Below are 18,081 nucleotides of genomic sequence, written 5' to 3' on the forward strand. Positions count from 1 at the left end.
ATACAAAAGATCAATAAAGCAAAGAGCTGGTTCTTTTAAAAGATAAACAAAATTGATTAATCTTTAGCCAGACTCATCAAGAAACAAAGAGGACCCAAATAAATAAAATGAGAAATGAAAGTGGAGACGTAACAACTGACACCATAAAAATACAAAGGATTGTAAGAAAATACTATGAGCAACTAACTATATGCCAACAGACTGGACTATGTGGATGAAATGGATAAATTCCTAGAAAAATACTACCCACCAAAACTGAGTCTGGAAACATCAGAAAACCTGAATAGGCCAATAACAAATGATGAAATTGAAGCAGTAATAAAAAAAACAACACAACTCCCAGCAAACAAAAGCTCTGGTCTGGATAGCTTCACAGGGGAGTTTTACCAAACATTCAAAGAAGAACTAACACCTATACTCCTCTAACTGTTCCAAAATATCTAAGAGGAAGGAACACTTCCATCCTTTTTCTCTGAGGCCAGCATTATCTTAATTCCAAAACCAGATAAAGACACTACAAAGAAAAAGAAATACAGGCTAATATCCCTGATGAACATAGATGCTAAAATCCTCAACAAAATTTTAGCAAATCAGATCAAGCAATATATTAAAAAGATCATACATCATGACCAAGTGGGATTTATTCCAGGGATTCAAGGCTGGTACAGTATTCCCAAATCAATAAACGTGATATATCACATAGGCAGATTGAAAGACAAAAATCACATGATCATATCAATAGACACAGAAAAAGCATTCAACAAAATCCAACATCATTTTTGACAAAAACTCTTAGCAAAGTGGGACTAGAGGGATCATTTCTCAACATAATAAAGGCCAAATATGACAAACATCCTACAGCCAGCATCATATTTAATGGGCAAAACCAAAACCACTTCCCCCAACATCACAAACAAGACAGAGATGTTCATTTTCACCACTCTTATTTAACATAGTACTGGAAGTCCTAACCACAGTAATCAGACAAGAAGAAGAAATAAAAAACATCCAAATTGGAAAGGAGGAAGTAAAACTGTCATTATTCATAGATGACATGATAGTGAACATATAAAACCCTAAAGACTCCATCGAAAAACTTCTAGATTTAATAAATGAATTTGGCAAGGAGCAGGATACAAAATTAACACCCAGAAATCAATAGCATTTTTTATACATCAATAATGAAATCTCAGAAAGAGGAACTAAACAAATAACCCCATTAACCATTGCATCAAAAAAAATTAAAATATTTAGGAATAAACTTAACCAAGGAGATAAAAGACTTGTACTTGGAAAACTACAGGATGTTGAAAAAAGAGATACAGGAAGGTATGCACAGGTGGAAGAATATACCATGTTCATGGATTGGTAGAATTAACATCATTAAAATTTCCATAGTACCCAAAGCAATATACACATTCAATGCGATCCCTATGAAAACACCAACAGCATATTTCACAGATCTAGAACAAATACTCCAAAAATTTTATGGAAGCAAAAAAGACTCTGAATAGCTGCAACAATCTTGAGAAAGAAGAATAAAGTTGGAGGTATCACAATACCGGATATCAAGTTATACTACAGAGCCACTGTAATCAAAACAGCCTGGTACTGGCATATAGGTCAATTGAACAGAACAGATTTTCCAGAGATTGACCCATGCCATTTTACTCAATTAATATTTGACAAAGGAGGCAAGAATATACAATAGAGTCAAGACAGTCTCTCCAATAAATGGTGTTGGGAAAATTGGACAGATACATGCAAAACTAGACAAGCAACTTACACTATACACAAGAAGAAACTCAAAATGTATAAAATACTTAAATATAATTCGTGAAACCATAAAAATCCTAGAAGAAACCATAGGCAGCAAAATTTCAGACATCTTTCATAGCAGTATGTTTATGGATACATCTCTTGGGGCAAAGGAAACTAAGGAGAAAATAAACAAATGGGACTACATCAAAATAAAACCTTTTGCACAGCAAAAGATATCATCAACACAAGAAAAGGGAGCCACTGTTTGGGAGAACATGTTTGGTAATGATGCATCTGTTAAAGGGTTAATATCCAAAATACATAAGGAACTCATACAACTTAACAAAAAGAAGAGAAACAGTCCAATTAAAAAATGGGCAAAGGGCATAAAGAGACACTTGTCCAAAGAGGACATAGAGAAGGCCAAGAGACATATGAAAAATTGCTCAAAGTCACTGATCATCAGAGAGATGCAAATTAAAACAACAGTGAGATATCACCTCACACCTGCCAGAATTGCTACCATAAACAAATCAACAAATGACAAGTGCTGGCAAGGATGTGGAGAAAAGGGAACCCTCATATACTGCTGGTGGGAATGCAGACTTGTGAGGCCATTATGGAAAACAGTATGAAGTTTCCTCAAAAAATTAAATATGGAACTGTCATTTGACCCAGGAATCCCGCTTCTAGGAATGTATCCTAAGAAACCTGAAATACCAATCAGAAAGAATGTATGCACCCCTATGTTCATAGCAGCACAATTTACAATACTTAAGATCTGGAAACAGCCCGAGTGCCCATCAGTAGATGAGTGGGTAAAAAGTTGTGGTACATTTATACCATGGAATACTATGCAGCTGTACAAAAGAAGGATCTCTTACCCTTTGAGATAGCATGGGGGACCTGGAGAGCGAAATAAGTGTTTAAGCAAAATAAGCCAGTCAGAAAAAGACAAGTATCATGTGAACTCACTCATATGTGGAATCTAGTGAACCAAATAAACTGATGAACAAAACAGATCCAGAGACATAGAAGCATAGAACAGACTGCAGAATCTCAGAGGAAGGATGGAGGAGGGTGGGGAATGATCAACCAAAGAACTTGTATGCATATATGTATAACCCATGGACACAGACAGTAGGGTGGTGAAGGCCTGGGGTGGAGGGTCTGGGGTGGGCTAGAAGGGGTCAATGGGGGAAAAAAAGAGAATATGTAACACATTCAACAATAAAGATTTAATTTAAAAAAACTCATGCTATTCTCAAGTTGTCTGTGCTCAACTTTAGCAATTATCATTTTTTTTCAATTAACAAACTACTTTTTAGAGCAGATTTGGGTTTACAGGAAAATTGAGCAGGAAGTACTGAGAATTCATACAAACTTCCTCTCCCCTCCACACTCACTTTTCCTATTAACATCATGCATTGCTATTGTACATTTATTACAATTGTTGGACCCATATTGATACAGTATTAACTGAAGTCATAGTGTATGTTAGGGTTCACTCTGTGTTGTACATTTTATGGGTTTTACCAAATGCCTAATGTCATATATCCACATATAGTGTCATATAGAATAGTTTTATTATCCTAAACATGTCCTGTGCTTCACCTATTCATCCTTCTGCTCGCCCATCCCTGCCAACTACTGATCTTTTTACTGTCTCTATAGTTTTGCCTTTTCCAAAATGTCATAGAATTGGAATCACACAGTAGTAGCATGTACAATCTGACTTCTTTCACTTAGCAATACACATATAAAGTTCCTCCAAGTTGTTTTGTGGTTTGATAGTTCATTTTCTTTTATTGCTAAAAATTATTCCATTGTATTATGTACCATTGTCTGTTTATCCATTCAGCTATTGAAAGATATCTTGACTGCTTCCAATTTTGGGCAATTGTAGGTTTTTGTGTGGACATAAATTTTCAACTTCTTTGGGTAACTATATAAGAACATGATTGTGGGATCACATGGTAAACCTATGTTTAGCTTGGTAAGAAACTTTCAGAAAGTCTTCCAAAGTGGCTGTACCGTTTTGCATTTCAACCAGCAATGAATGAGAGTTCCCATTGCTCCACATCCTTACCAGCATTTGCTGTTGTCAGCATTTGTCAGCACCACAATTTGCTTATCCATTGACCTATTGAAAAATCCTTTGGATGCTTCCAAGTTTTCACAATTATGAATAAAACTACTATTAACATCATGTGCAGGTTTCTGTGTAGGCATAAGTTTTCAACTCATTTTGGTAAATGTTAAGAAGTGTGATTGCTGGATCATGTGGTATGAGTGTTTTATTTTTTTAAGAAACTACCAAATAGTCTTCCAAAGTGGCTGGCTGTACCATTTTGTATTCCCACCAGTAATGAATGAGAGTTTCTGTTATACCACAGACATGTCAGCATTTGGTGTTTTCAGTGTTTGGGATTTTGGCCAGTCTAATAGTTGTGCAGTGGTATCTCATTATTGTTTTAACTAGAGGCCCGGTGCACAAAATTTGTGCATGGGGTGGCGGGGGAATCCCCCTCAGCCCAGCCTGCACCCTCTCCAATCCAGGACCCCTTGGGGGAGGTCCGACTGCCAGTTTAAGCCCCATTCATGGGGCAGCAGCAGTTAGACATCCCTCTCGCAATCCGGGACTGCTGGCTCCTAACTGCTTGTCTGCTGCTGGCCTAATCGCTATCTAACCGCTCCCCTGATGGCCCCCAACCGTCCTGCCCTGCTGGCCAGATGGCCCACAACTGCCCTGCCCTGCTGGCCTGATGGCCCCCAACTGCCCTCCCCTGCCCACCTGATTGCCCCTAACCACCTCTGCCTCAGCCCCCACCACCGTGGCTTTGTCTGGAAGGAAGTTGGATGTCCAGAAGATGTCCGGTCACCTAGACTAATTAGCATATTACCCTTTTATTAGTATGGATGGTTACTGAGCAGTCCATTCTGGGGAACATGGGGAAGAGGCCTTATGACTCAGAGACCAGGGACTCGACAGGAAGCTGGGAGGTCTGGTCTCACTCAGCAGAGGATGAGCCTGGGATCATGGGTGAGGCCTGGACTGTGTTTAGCTCCGAGGAGCCTCCCTTCTCCAGGCACCACTTGCTCAGTGGCCTCCCACACACACCCCGACATGGGTTCAAACCCGCAACCTTTCAATGTACAGGACGAAGCTCCAACCAATGAAGCCACCTGGCCAGGGCAGTTATTCTTAGCTTTTATTTTATTTTTATTTTTTACTCTTTTTTATTAAATTTTTATTGTTGAAAGGTTTACATAGGTCCCCTTTCCCCCCATTAATCTTTTCCAGCCTACAACCCCCTCTAGGCCCTCACCACCCCATTGTCTGTGTCCAGGGATAATGCATATATGTACACAGACCATTGGTTGATCTCTTCCCACCCACCCACCCTCCCCCGCCTTCCCTCTGAGGTCCCACAGTCTATTCATGCATCTGTGTCTCTTTTTGTTCATCAGTGTATTTGGCTCATTAGGTGTTAAAAGTGCTCTGGTTGTGATCACTTGGGTTTTCTAAAGATGCAGTCATACCATGTACAAATCTTTTTTCTTTTTCCAAATTTACTTGTGGACACATTGGGGATATAGATACCAGAAACAGAAGTCTGTGAATAAGTTGGGAATAGGATGCTTTTTCTTTCGTTACGTTGTGTATGTGATCCTGTGCACCCGCCGTGTTGAGAACACTGAGTACTCTGGCTGCAGGGAAGCTCTCATTGGCAACTCATCCACATAAAGCCATAGCCTCCCTCTCCATCAGCCATAGCTCCCAAGACAGACGCATGCACCCCTCAGCAGAAGTGGGGGCACTTGGCCACCTCCCGCAGGCTTGCCCCCTATCATCACCTGGTGGGGCCCACCTTCTGCATATCACCCTCTTGTTCCTACTCCCAGGCCATTCCATGCACTTCCTCTCAACCAGCCCCCTCTCTCCTCCCATCATGTCCGGAGCCCCAGGTGCTGCCCCTGCGAGGTCTGTGACACTCCCTACCAAACCGTTTCATCTCATTCTTTCATGGTGTCCAGTGTTTTTTCTGCCTTGTTAACTTGGTTTGAATCGGAACGGAAATGGCTCCATCTTCTATTCCATTTGTGTCCTTTCCACCCCTAAGTTAATGCCGTGTCCTTAGTATGTGGCTATGAGATGTCTCTATGACTGAGCTAGGAAACCTTTCATGTTTCTCTTTCCTTTTCTTTCATCTCAGGATAACTGAGCTCTGTGGTTTGTGTGGAACCAAAGGCTCTGGGAATACAATGCTGAGCCCTCTGAACTCATTTTATTCTTTATTGTATTATTTAATTCCTGGGGTTGAATTAAACATGAAAATAGAAGAAAATATACCCTTAGATATACAATCTGAGTTATTACCCGGAGATTTCTGCGGGTGCTGACACTGAGGCATGAGACCCATGTGTTTATTGGTCAGTTTCCTCACCTATGGAATGAAGGTTGAACCTGTCCCTCGGATCCTTTGGAGGTTGGATATGATGCATCCAGAGGGATTAACTGGAGGCTCAGAGAGTAAGATCAGAAGTCAACAGACACTTGTTTCCTTTACCTGGATAGTTAGAAAAACACAACTCTTTATCATAACACCTGGAAGGGCTATGCCTGTGGGAGGAGGTGCAGGGAACCGGGGCTTCCCCCTTGCTCCTGCCCCGCCCTCCCTCCCTCCATCCCTGCACTGGCCCAGCCGCCATCAGGGAACCGCCCATCTCTCAGGGAGGAGCATGCGCAGTTTCTTGCAGACACTGAAGCAGCTGGGGCGTAGGGAGGTGGTGGCTTTTCCCCCCTGAGGAGGCGCTGAAGTCCTTGTTGAAGTCTCTGCTCTGGAGCCTCTCACAGCTGTGAGTCCTCATCCAGGAAGGCTGTGCAGTGGAGGCTCCACGTGCCTTTCAGAAGAATGTCAGCTGGGGGAGGGAGCAGGAGGTCTGCCTTGCGCCCGCTTGCCAATCCCCAGTCCCGCTTTGCTGCCACCCAGCCCGGTTCCCTATGGCTCTCCATTGGCCATCCAGCCTGATGGGAGCCTGTGGGCCAGGGGTGGGGGAAGTGGAGGGGAGGGACCAAGAGGTGCTCCATGCACTTCCTGGTTACCGGTAGGCCTTTCTGGTCTTGATGACCCTAGGCTTTTGGCATGGAGCCATCGTGGACACCCAGCTCCCCGCCTCCAATGGCAGGGGAGCCGGGTGTCCGCGGCAGCCCTCCCCAGCGGCAGTGGATCCGGCCGTTGAGAGGCGCGGGGGGCGGGAGTCCCACCCCCCGCGCCTCTCAACAGCCAGATAGGCCACCCCGAGTCCCGCCCCCCAGCCTCCCACCGCCCAATTGTGGGCGTAGCGGAGTGATGGTTATTTGCATATTACTCTATTATTAGATAGGATTTCCAGTTCTCTAGTGATATGTGATATTGAACATCTTTTCAAATGCTTATTTGCCATCTGTATATTGTCTTTGATGAGGTGTCTATTCAGACCTTTTGCCCAATTTTTAATAGGTTGCTTTCTTATTGCTTATATTATCCTATATAATAACAAAGGAATATGCTAATTATCTGGGATGTTGTAACATCACGACCACTTAGCAGGAGGCATGCACAGCAGGAGAGGTGGGGCGGGGATTGCCATCACCAGGAGGGCCTCTGCCTGGCCCGGGGCAGGCACCGGTGGAGGCACGCGCAGGCCCACTATGCTGAGGTGGACACCAGTGGAGGTGCGTGCAGGCCTGCCCAGTGCTAACATGATGCTGCTCAGTCCGGGGGCGGCCCCTGGCAGAGGTGGCCACTGGTGGAGGTGCGCACAGGCCTGCCCAGCGCTAACGTGACACTGCCTGTGTGTGTCCCCACCCAGCGCTGACATCACGCTGACTGTGTGCATCCCTAGCCAGCACTGAGGTGAAGCTGCCTGCCTGCGTCCCTGTCCTGGGACGTGACACTGCCTGGCTGTGTCCCTGACCTGGGACGTGACACTGCCTGGCTGTGTCCCTGACCTGGGATGTGACACTGCCTGCCTACGTCCCTGTCCTGGGACGTGACACTGCCTGGCTGTGTCCCTGACCTGGGACGTGACACTGGCTGTGTCCCTGGCCTGGGACATGACACTGCCTGCGTGTGTTCCTGTCCAGCACTGATGTGACGCTGCGGGGGGGTGGGGGCAGGGCTTGATGGGTGTGCCGCCATCCAGGTCTGGGTCTTGCCCAGTGGGGGTGGGGCAGGCCAGGTCTGGGTCTCAAGTGATTTTGAGGCGTGCACAGGTGTGTGGGGACTTGACTCTGGGTCCCGTGGTGCACCCCAGACTCTGACAGGAGGGAGGAGGGAGGAGGGAGCCGGATACCTGCACCCAGGAACCACACAGCGTGGCAGTGCAACCAGGACCCACACAATAGGGCGGCGGGAACCCCATCCCTCATGGAATCAGCTGTTGGTCAGCTTGCTGTCAGCGGCCTGACAGCCAGGAATCCATTCACCCGCACCCCAGACCCTGACAGCAGGGAGGTGGGAATATGTCTAAAGACCAACTATTGGCAAAAAATACCTCTGAAGCTGAAAGGAGCCATTGTTGGTGACACAATGTATATGAAGAGCAACCACTGGCACAACGTAGCTCTGCAGCAGAAAGAAACTGGCGTCATCGACAGAAAATGTCTGAAGACCAACGTGTCTCTGAAGCTGAAAGAAGGCAGCGGCATCGACAGAATATGTCTAGAGAACAGTCATCAACAAGTACTACCAATACTGGTAGGAACTGTCTTCACAGCGAAAATGGAGTAAATGAGGATGCAATTATCGAACATAGTTGTGGTGCAATGACTGTTACATGTCAATTTTGTCTGTCACTAAATTTCTCCCGTGAAAAACCATCTGATGGAAAATTTACTTGATGTTGTAGCAAAGGTAAAGTTTGTCCAAATGATATACACTTTCCAGAATACCCAGCATATTTTAAAAAATTAATGATAAATGAAGATTCTGACAGTAAAAAATTCATGGAAAATATTCGTTCAATAAATAGTTTTTTTTGCTTTTGCTTCCATGGGTGCAAATATTGCATTGCCATCAGGATATGGGCCATACTGTTTTAGAATACACAGACAAGTTTATCACCATACTGGAACTTTACATCCTTCGGATGGTGTTTCTCAGAAGTTTGCTCAACTCTATATTTTAGATATGGCCGAAGCAACAAGTAAAAGATTAGCAATGCCAGAAAACCAAGGTTGCTCAGAAAGACTCATGATCAACATCAACAACCTCATGCATGAAATAAACAAATTAACAAAATCGTACAAGATGCTATATGAGGTAGAAAAGGAAGTCCAGTCTGAAGCAGCAGTGAAAGGTATTGCTCCCACGGAAGTATCAATGGTGATTAAATACGATCGTAATAGTGATCAGGGTAGATATAATTCTCCCCGTGTAACCGAGGTTGCTGTCATATTCAGAAACAAAGATGGAGAACCTCCTTTTGAAAGGGACTTGCTCATTCATTGTAAACCAGATCCCAATAATCTGAATGCCACTAAAATGAAATAAATCAGTATCCTGTTTCCTACATTAGATGCACTGACATATCCTATTCTTTTTCTACATGGTGAAAAAGGCTGGGGAATGGATATTGCATTAAGACTCAGAGATGACAGTGTAATTGAAAATAATACTAGAGAAAAATGTAAGGACACGAGTCACACAAATGCAGTATTATGGATTTCATCTCTCCGTCCGGGACACGTTCAATCCTATTCTAAATGCAGGAAAATTAACACAACAGTATATTGTCGATTCATATTAAAAAATGGAAGCCAATCAGATAAATCTCATTAAAGCAAACCAATCTAAGTTGAAGTTGAAAAAATATAGTGGTTTGATGGATTATCTCACATCTAGATCTGAAAATGACAATGTGCTGATTGGTAAAATGATAATACTTCCATCGTCTTTTGAGGGTAGTCCCAGAAATATGCAGCAGCAATATCAGGATGCTATGGCAATTGTAACCAAGTATGGCAAACCTGATTTATTCATAACCATGACATGCAACCCCAAATGGGCAGATATTAAAAATAATTTACAACACTGGCAAAAAGTTGAAAACTGACCTGACTTGGTAGCCAGAGTTTTTAATATTAAGCTGAATGTTCTTTTAAATGATATATGTAAATTTCATTTATTTGGCAAAGTAATTGCTAAAATTCCTGTCGTTGAATTTCAGAAACGTGGATTGCCTCACGCTCACATATTATTGATATTAGATAGTGAATCCAAATTACGAACAGAAGATGACATTGACCGTATAGTTTAGGCAGAAATTTCAGATGAAGGCCAGTGTCTTTGATTTTTTCAAATTGTAAAATCAAATATGGTACATGGACCAGGTGGAATACAAAATCCAAATAGTCCATGTATGGAAAATGTTCAAAGGGATATCCAAAAGAATTTCAAAATGTGACCATTGGAAATATTGATGGATATCCCAAATACAAATGAAGATCTGGTAGCACCATGTCTGTTGGAAATAAAGTTGTCAATAACACGTGGATTGTCCCTTATAACCCATATTTGTGCCTTAAATATAACTGTCATATAAATGTTGAAGTCTGCTCATCGATTAAACGTGTCAAATACCTATTTAAATATATCTATAAAGGGCATGATTGTGCAAATATTCAAATTTCTGAAAAAAATACTATCAATCATGATGAAGTACAGGACTTCATTGACTCCAGGTATGTGAGCACTCCTAAGGCTGTTTGGAAACTTTGCAATGCGAATGCATGACCAATCTCATGCAATCACAAGATTACCTATTCATTTGCCAAATGAACAAAATTTGTATTTTCATAGAATGATTTTGCTGAAGTTAAAGATAGGGCTAAAAGGCATAACTCAACTTTGATGGCTTGGTTCTTATTGAAGAGAGAAGATGCTGACATGAGTAATTATTATTATTGGGAGATTCCACAGCATTATGTGTTTAATAATTCTTTGTGGACAAAACGCCGAATGGGTGGGAATAAAGTATTAGGTAAACTGTTCACTGTGAGCTTTAGAGAACCAGAACGATGTTACCTTAGACTTTTGCTTCTGCATGTAAAAGATGCAATAAGTTTTGATGATCTGCGAACTGTAGGAGGTGTAACTTATGATACACTTCATGAAGCTGCTAAACATCGAAGATTATTAAGCGACGACACTATCTGGAAAGATACGATTGATGATGTAATCATCCTTAATATGCCCAAACAACTATGGAAACTTTTTGCATACATATGTGTGTTTGGATGTCCTTCTGATGCAGACAAATTATGGGATGAGAATAAATCTCATTTTATTGAACATTTTTGTTGGAAATTACACCGAAGAGAAGGGGCTTGTGTAAACTGTGAAATGCATGCCCTTAACGAAATTCAAGAGGTATTCACATTGCATGGAATGAAATGTTCACATTTCAGACTTCCAGATTATCCTTTATTAATGAATACAAATACATGTGATGAATCATATGAGCGACAACAGGCAGAGGTTTTGATAAATTCTCTGAACGATGAACAGTTGGCAGCCTTTCAGACTATAACTTCAGCCATCGAAGATAAAACTGTACACCCCAAATGCTTTTTCTTGGATGGTCCAGGTGGTAGTGGAAAAACATATCTTTATAAAGTTTTAATACATTATATTAGAGGTCGTGGTGGTACTGTTTTACCCACAGCATCTACAGGATTTGCTGTAAATTTACTTCTCAGTGGAAGAACCTTTCATTCCCAATATAAATGACCAATTCCATTAAATGAAACTTCAATTTCTAGACTCGATGTAAAGAGTGAAGTTGCTAAAACCCTTAAAAAGGCCCAACTTCTCATTATTGATGAATGCACCATGGCATCCAGTCATGCTATAAATGCCACAGACAGATTACTAAGAAAAATTATAAATTTGAATGTTGCATTTGGTGGGAAAGTTCTCCTTCTCAGAGGGGATTTTCGACAATGTCTCAGTATTGTACTACATGCTATGCGATCAGCCATAGTACAAACAAGTTTAAAGTACTGTAATGTTTGGGGATGTTTCAGAAAGTTGTCTCTTAAAACAAATATAAGATCAGAGGATTCTGCTTATAGTGAATGGTTAGTAAAACTTGGAGATGGTAAACTTGATAGCAGTTTTCATTTAGGAATGGATATTATTGAAATCCCCTGTGAGATGATTTGTAACAGATCTATTATTGAAGCTACCTTTGGAAATAGTATATCTATAGATAATATTAAAAATATATCTAAATGTGTAATTCTTTGTCCAAAAAATGAGCACGTTCAAAAATTAAATGAAGAAATTTTGGATATACTTGGTGGAGATTTTCACACATATTTGAATGATGATTCCATTGATTCAACAGATGATGCTGAAAAGGAAAATTTTCCCATTGAATTTCTTAATAGTATTACTCCTTCAGGAATGCCATATCATAAATTAAAATTGAAAGTGGGTGCAATAATCATGCTACTGAGAAATCTTAATAGTAAATGGGGTCTTTGTAATGGTACCAGATTTATTATCAAAAGATTACGACCTAACATTATTGAAGCTGAAGTATTAACAGGATCTGCAGAGGGAGAGGTTGTTCTGATTCCAAGAATTGATTTGTCCCCATCTGACACTGGCCTCCCATTTAAATTAATTCGATGACAGTTTCCTGTGATGCCAGCATTTGCAATGACTGTTAATAAATCACAAGGATAAACTCTAGACAGAGTAGGAATATTCCTATCTGAACCCGTTTTCACACATGGTCAGTTATATGTTGCTTTCTCTCGAGTTCGAAGAGCGTGTGACATTAAAGTTAAAGTTGTAAATACTTCATCACAAGGGAAATTAGTCAAGCACTCTGAAAGTGTTTTCACTCTTAATGTGGTGTACAGGGAGATATTATAATAAGTTTAATCACTTTATCAGTCATTGTTTGCATCAATGTTGTTTTTATATTATGTTTTTGTTGTTTTTATGTCATGTTTTTATATCATGTCTTTGTTGTTATATCATTTTGTTATTGTTCATTTATTAATAAATTTATATATTATTTTCATATACATTTTACTAATTTCCTTTCATCTCTAACACTTCTATTATAGAGAAAAGGCAAATAGCAATATTAAAATATTTCCTCTAATTAATTCCCTTTTAATGTGCATGATTTTCATGCACCAGGGCACTAGTCTATAATAATAAAAGGGTAATATGCTAATTAGATGGGACATCTTCCGGATGTCCTTCCTGATGAAGCCAGGGCCAGAGGGAAGCCAGCCCGATTCCTGGGTTCCTGTGGGCGGCCGGAGGAGGGAAGCAGCCCGGGTCCCGGGTGCTGGAGGGAAGCTGGTGCTGGCAGCCAGGGGAAGGAAGGCCTACTCTTGCACAAATTTTCATGCATCAGGCCTCTAGTATTAATGTAATATTGATCCTATATAATAAAAGAGTAATATGCAAATTGACCATCACTCCAACACAAAAGATGGCTGCCCTCATGTGGTCAAAGATGGCAGCCCCCATGTGGACACAAGATGGCCACCACTGATGGCCAGCAGGGGAGGACAGTTGCGGGGGACCAGGCCTGCAGGAGAGGGCAGTTGCGGGTGACCAGGCCAGCAAGGGAGGCAGTTAGGGGCAACCAGGCTGGCAAGTGAGGGAAGTTAGGGGTGACTGGGCCAGCAGGGGAGGGCAGTTGGGGGCAACCAGTCTGGCAGGGGAGGGCAGTTAGGGGCAATCGGGCCAGCAGGGGAGCAGTTAGGCGTCGATCAGGCTGGCAGGGGAGTGGTTAGGGGCAATTAGGCAGGCAGGCAGGCGAGTGGTTGGGAGCCAGCAGTCCTGGATTGTGAGAGGGGCTAAACGGGCAGTCAGACATCCCTCAAGGGGTCCCAGATTGTAGAGGGTGCAGGCTGGGCTGAGGGACACCTTCCCACCCATGCACAGATTTATTACACTGGGCCTCTAGTTTTATATAAAAATAATATATAGGCATCCTTCTAGCATGGAACTTTCTTGGACCACTCAGTGTTCCCTAACTTCACTCAGCGACACTTGCCTTGGCTTACAGCACCACCACCTGGAAAGCCTGTCTGTAGATCTACTGTCAGAATCCCATCCAAGTTCAATGCTATCTCCTATCCGGAACCCCCAGCATTTAGTTTGAATCACTCATACTTTTGTCTTTTCTTTTCTTTTTTTAATATTTGTATTGATTTCAGAGATGAAGGGAGAGGGAGAGTTAGAAATATCAATAATGAGAGAGAATCATTGATAGGCTGCCTCCTGCATGCCCTATACTGGGGATTGAGCCCACAACCCTGGGTATGTGCCCTGACTGAGAATCAAACCAGCAACCTCTTGGGGCATGGATCAATGTTCAACCAATGAGCAACCCTGGCTGGACACTCATACTTTTCTTAACGCTGCCTTGTTTATAGTTATATGAGTGGCAGTTTGACCTCACTTGTAAGTTAATTAGGAACAGGATTGATCTAATAGTCATTGTATTTGTTAAATCACTTATCACAGTATCTTAAACACAGTCAGTACACAGGCTGTCTATTGAATCATACTGAGAAACAGACAGTGGATGAACACCACATGGAAGGCAAAAAGTTGGAGAGAGGGGAAGTCTTGCAGATTGCTTTAAAGAGGTGTCTTGCTCTCAGTAACTGTTCCCACCTTAGCCCTGCCTTTTAGAACAATGCTAATATTTTAGTAGTTAGTTTACTTGACAAACTTCTACATATCATCTAATCTACACAGACATAAAAGTCAAATTCAAATTTGTATTTCTGTTGGAAGTCATTTTCACATTATTGAACTTCCTAGGACAGGGGGGTCTGCAGACAAATTTCAGTGGAGGTCATTAATGCAGATCAAATTACAAATTTTGGTTGATGTGACTTTTAAAAAAATTTTTAAATAAAAATAATACATGCTTATGTTTTTAAAACCCTAAACAGCTTAGAAGACTTGTTTGTTTGTTTTGTTCATCCTTACCTGAGAACATTTTTTTTTCATTGATTTTTTAGAGAAAGTGGAAGGGAGGGGGAGAGACACAGAGAGAGAAACATTGATGTGAGAGAGACACATTTATTGGTTGCCTTCCAGCATGCACCCAGACCAGTGCCAGGGATCTAGTCTGAAACTGAGGTATGTACCCTTGATGGGAATTGAACCCGAGACCCTTCAGTCTGTGGGCTGATCTCTATCCACTGAGCCAAACTGGCTAGGGCAAAAGGCTCTGTTTTATTCTTTTGTTTGCTATCTGACTCTGTGAAGGAAATACCTTTAACCATTTTTGTTTTTTATTCTCTTGGTGGTTATGTCTTTATCTCTAAATAATTTGATTAGGTGTCTGTTTATGGAATTTTTTTCAACCTTGAGAATTATCTATTAGTTTCTTGTTATATCTTCATTTAAAAAGATAATTATAAATTCTCTTTTGGGATGAAATTTTATCTTTCTAGCCAGTACTATCACCCTCTCTGGTCTATGTTTTATTTAAATGAAGGTAACAATAAGAAATAGGAGGACAAATTTCTTTTTAAGCCTTATTACTGCCAAGAAAACTTCATAATTTAAGTGTATAGGCATATAAATTCTGGGAACCTGTAATCCACTTTTAGATAAACCTATTTAGGTCCTTCTGATATGTTTTACTTGTGTATCTATAGTTTCTGGAAATGCACTCAAAGTGAAAAAGGTGAAATATCTGTGGTTTTCTTAAAGCAGCCACTTTTAACATCATTAAAGAGTTCAATGGGATCATTTAATAACCTTATTTTCTTGCAGCATTCTACTTCATAGACATAACAAATCATTGAGAGAAAGATGATGATTGTAAAATGTCCCTTGCGAAAGGAAAAATACCAGTGGAAATGTACTAATCCAGTTGATTTAAAATATACCAAAAAGAATCTCATCTCTGCCAGCGTGCTGACCTCTCTCTTTGTTCCCTACAGGATGGATGACATACTGATTGGGGCGCCTCTCTTTATGGAACGTGAATTTGAGAGTAACCCCAGGGAAGTGGGTCAAGTTTACCTGTATATGCAAGTGAGCGCTCTCATCTTTGAAGACCCGCAGGTGCTCGCAGGCACGGAGGTTTTCGGGAGATTTGGTAGTGCTGTGGCCCACTTAGGAGACTTGAATCAAGATGGATACAATGGTAATTTACACCAATGTGTGGAAGTTGTTGATGTGCCATAATTCAATGTTACTGTGGCATGGACATTTTGAAGTATTGACAGTGGTGTGTATGATGCAGTTGATGTTTAATACACTATCAAAAATCTCAAGGCAACTTAAAATTTATATGTTTTGATTAATATAGGTGTTACATAGAAATTTTCTCATGTTGATTTTGTGTGTCATATAACAGGTCTAAATAAAGGCAGTGATAATTTTTAAACAGATTAGCCAAAGAACATTTATGCATAATCTACAGACACAGATGAGAGTGAGGTGATGGCCAGAGGGAAAAGCGGTGGCAGCTGGGTGGAGATGGGCCAAAGGGGGAAATTGTTGACATCCGTGATAGTGTCAACAATAAAAATAAAGTTAAAAAATTGATATTTGGATTTAGTGACTCGAAGAGAACTAGAGAATCTTCAATATATACCGAGTCAAAACAAATAAGTACATGTCCGTATGTTAGTAAGTATATGGCCTTCTGATTAACCTAGATGGCTTATGTATAGGTGTTGCTGAATTTTTATTAAAAACTTTCAATGTTTACATTATTGCAGGTGTTTGGTCTGTAAACTTCAGCTGAAAGGCAGCTTCAATGTTTGTAATAAAATAGGGTTAAATTATTAGTTTAGAATTGTGGTTCTTTAAGTTAGGAATTTATAAATGTCTTGTAAGTACCCTCTCCTCAGGAAAACATGCAAGCTCACACAAAATCTTGCATACATTTTCAGGGCCTTTAAATTAAGAACCAACATTTAGTGGGTTTCTTGATTGAAGTTCCTGGAATGACTAGGAATTTGCTCTAATAAAATAGCCTCAGCTATTGCATCAGCTCAATATTCCTTAGTACTTTGGGCAGGTATTGGTATTAAGTATCTGGTACAGTAAATCCTCAATTTTTCAGACTTCAATTTAACAGACTTCAGATTTAATGGACAAATTTCTGGTCCATATGTCATATGTGAAAATTAACATCCTATTAATTTAAAAATGCCTCTAAGATTTGCTTATAATTAAACTAGGGGTCCAGCGCATGAATTTGTGCACCTTGAAAAGAACTGTGGGCTGCGAGGCTGCAGTGGGCACAGGGGCGGGTCTTGGCCCATCCTCCGCACCCCCACCCGACCCCTCCCACCACGAACCCTGGTCCCCTGTCTGCCGGCAGCCCTGTTCCCGTCATTGCCGCTCCCACATGCTGATGGCGCCAGCCCTGCTCACACCCACTGATGGCATGGAGCAATTGGGGCTGTTGCCAGCAGCGGATGCAAGCAGGGCCAGTGCTGTCAGCCAGTGCGAGTGTCGGCTGTTGCCCCGATCGCCCCTCAGGAGCAGGGGGAGGTGGAGAAGCCCTCAGGGGTGATTGGGGCCAGCAGCCCCCCCTTGCAACCGAGCGATTGGGACTGGCAGCAGGTGCAAGTGGCGGCTCCAGTGCCAGCTGCAGGTGTGAGCAGCGGCTGCTGCCCCCATTGCCCCTCAGGAGCTAGGGAAGGTGGAGAAGCCCTGAGGGGCAATTGGGGCTGGCAGCCACTGCTTGCACATGCTGACGGTGCTGAGCAATCAGGGCTGGAGCTAGGAACGGGCAGCGGGTGTGAGCAGGGCCAGCGCCAGCAGCAGGTGTGAGCGCTGGGTGGGACTGTGGTACGTGGGAGCAAAGAATTTTCAGTAACCATCAGAGGCTCACCCCAGTGACAGCGACCAGCGCCCTGCCTTGGTCTGGCGCCCCTGCTCACCTGCTCCACCATCCCTCTGCAGCTGATGCTCTGCCACTTAATGCCGACGCCCACCATATTCCATGCTCTGCCACTTAATGCCGATGCCTGCCATGTTCCACGTGCGCCCCCTGGTGGTCAGTGCACGTCATAGTGACCAGTTGTTCAGTTGTTCGGCTGTTCGGTTTATTTGCATATTAGAGTTTTATATATATAGATTAACAGGTTACTTTTTGTTATTAATTCACTGTTATTTTTAACAAATTTTATCGAATAAGGCATATGTTGGAAAAACACTGTAGTAATTACACTGATATAAATAAATATTACATATCTACAACTATAGTCTACAGATTTAAATCCAAGTGTCACTGCTCATAAACAGTGTTCAGTGA

The 18,081-nt window shown here is 41.9% G+C and overlaps 1 protein-coding gene across 1 annotated transcript in view; it reads left to right on the top strand.

The window, feature by feature from the left end:
- Positions 1-18,081, top strand: part of ITGA8 (integrin subunit alpha 8) — a 204,212-nt gene that overhangs the window by 81,046 nt on the left and 105,085 nt on the right. The window contains exon 12 of the mRNA XM_008150418.3: positions 15,749-15,954. Coding sequence (XP_008148640.2) covers positions 15,749-15,954 — 206 coding nt within the window. The remainder of the gene's footprint in view (positions 1-15,748; positions 15,955-18,081) is intronic.

This window comes from Eptesicus fuscus, chromosome 5, assembly GCF_027574615.1.
Source record: "Eptesicus fuscus isolate TK198812 chromosome 5, DD_ASM_mEF_20220401, whole genome shotgun sequence".
NCBI lineage: Eukaryota > Metazoa > Chordata > Mammalia > Chiroptera > Vespertilionidae > Eptesicus > Eptesicus fuscus.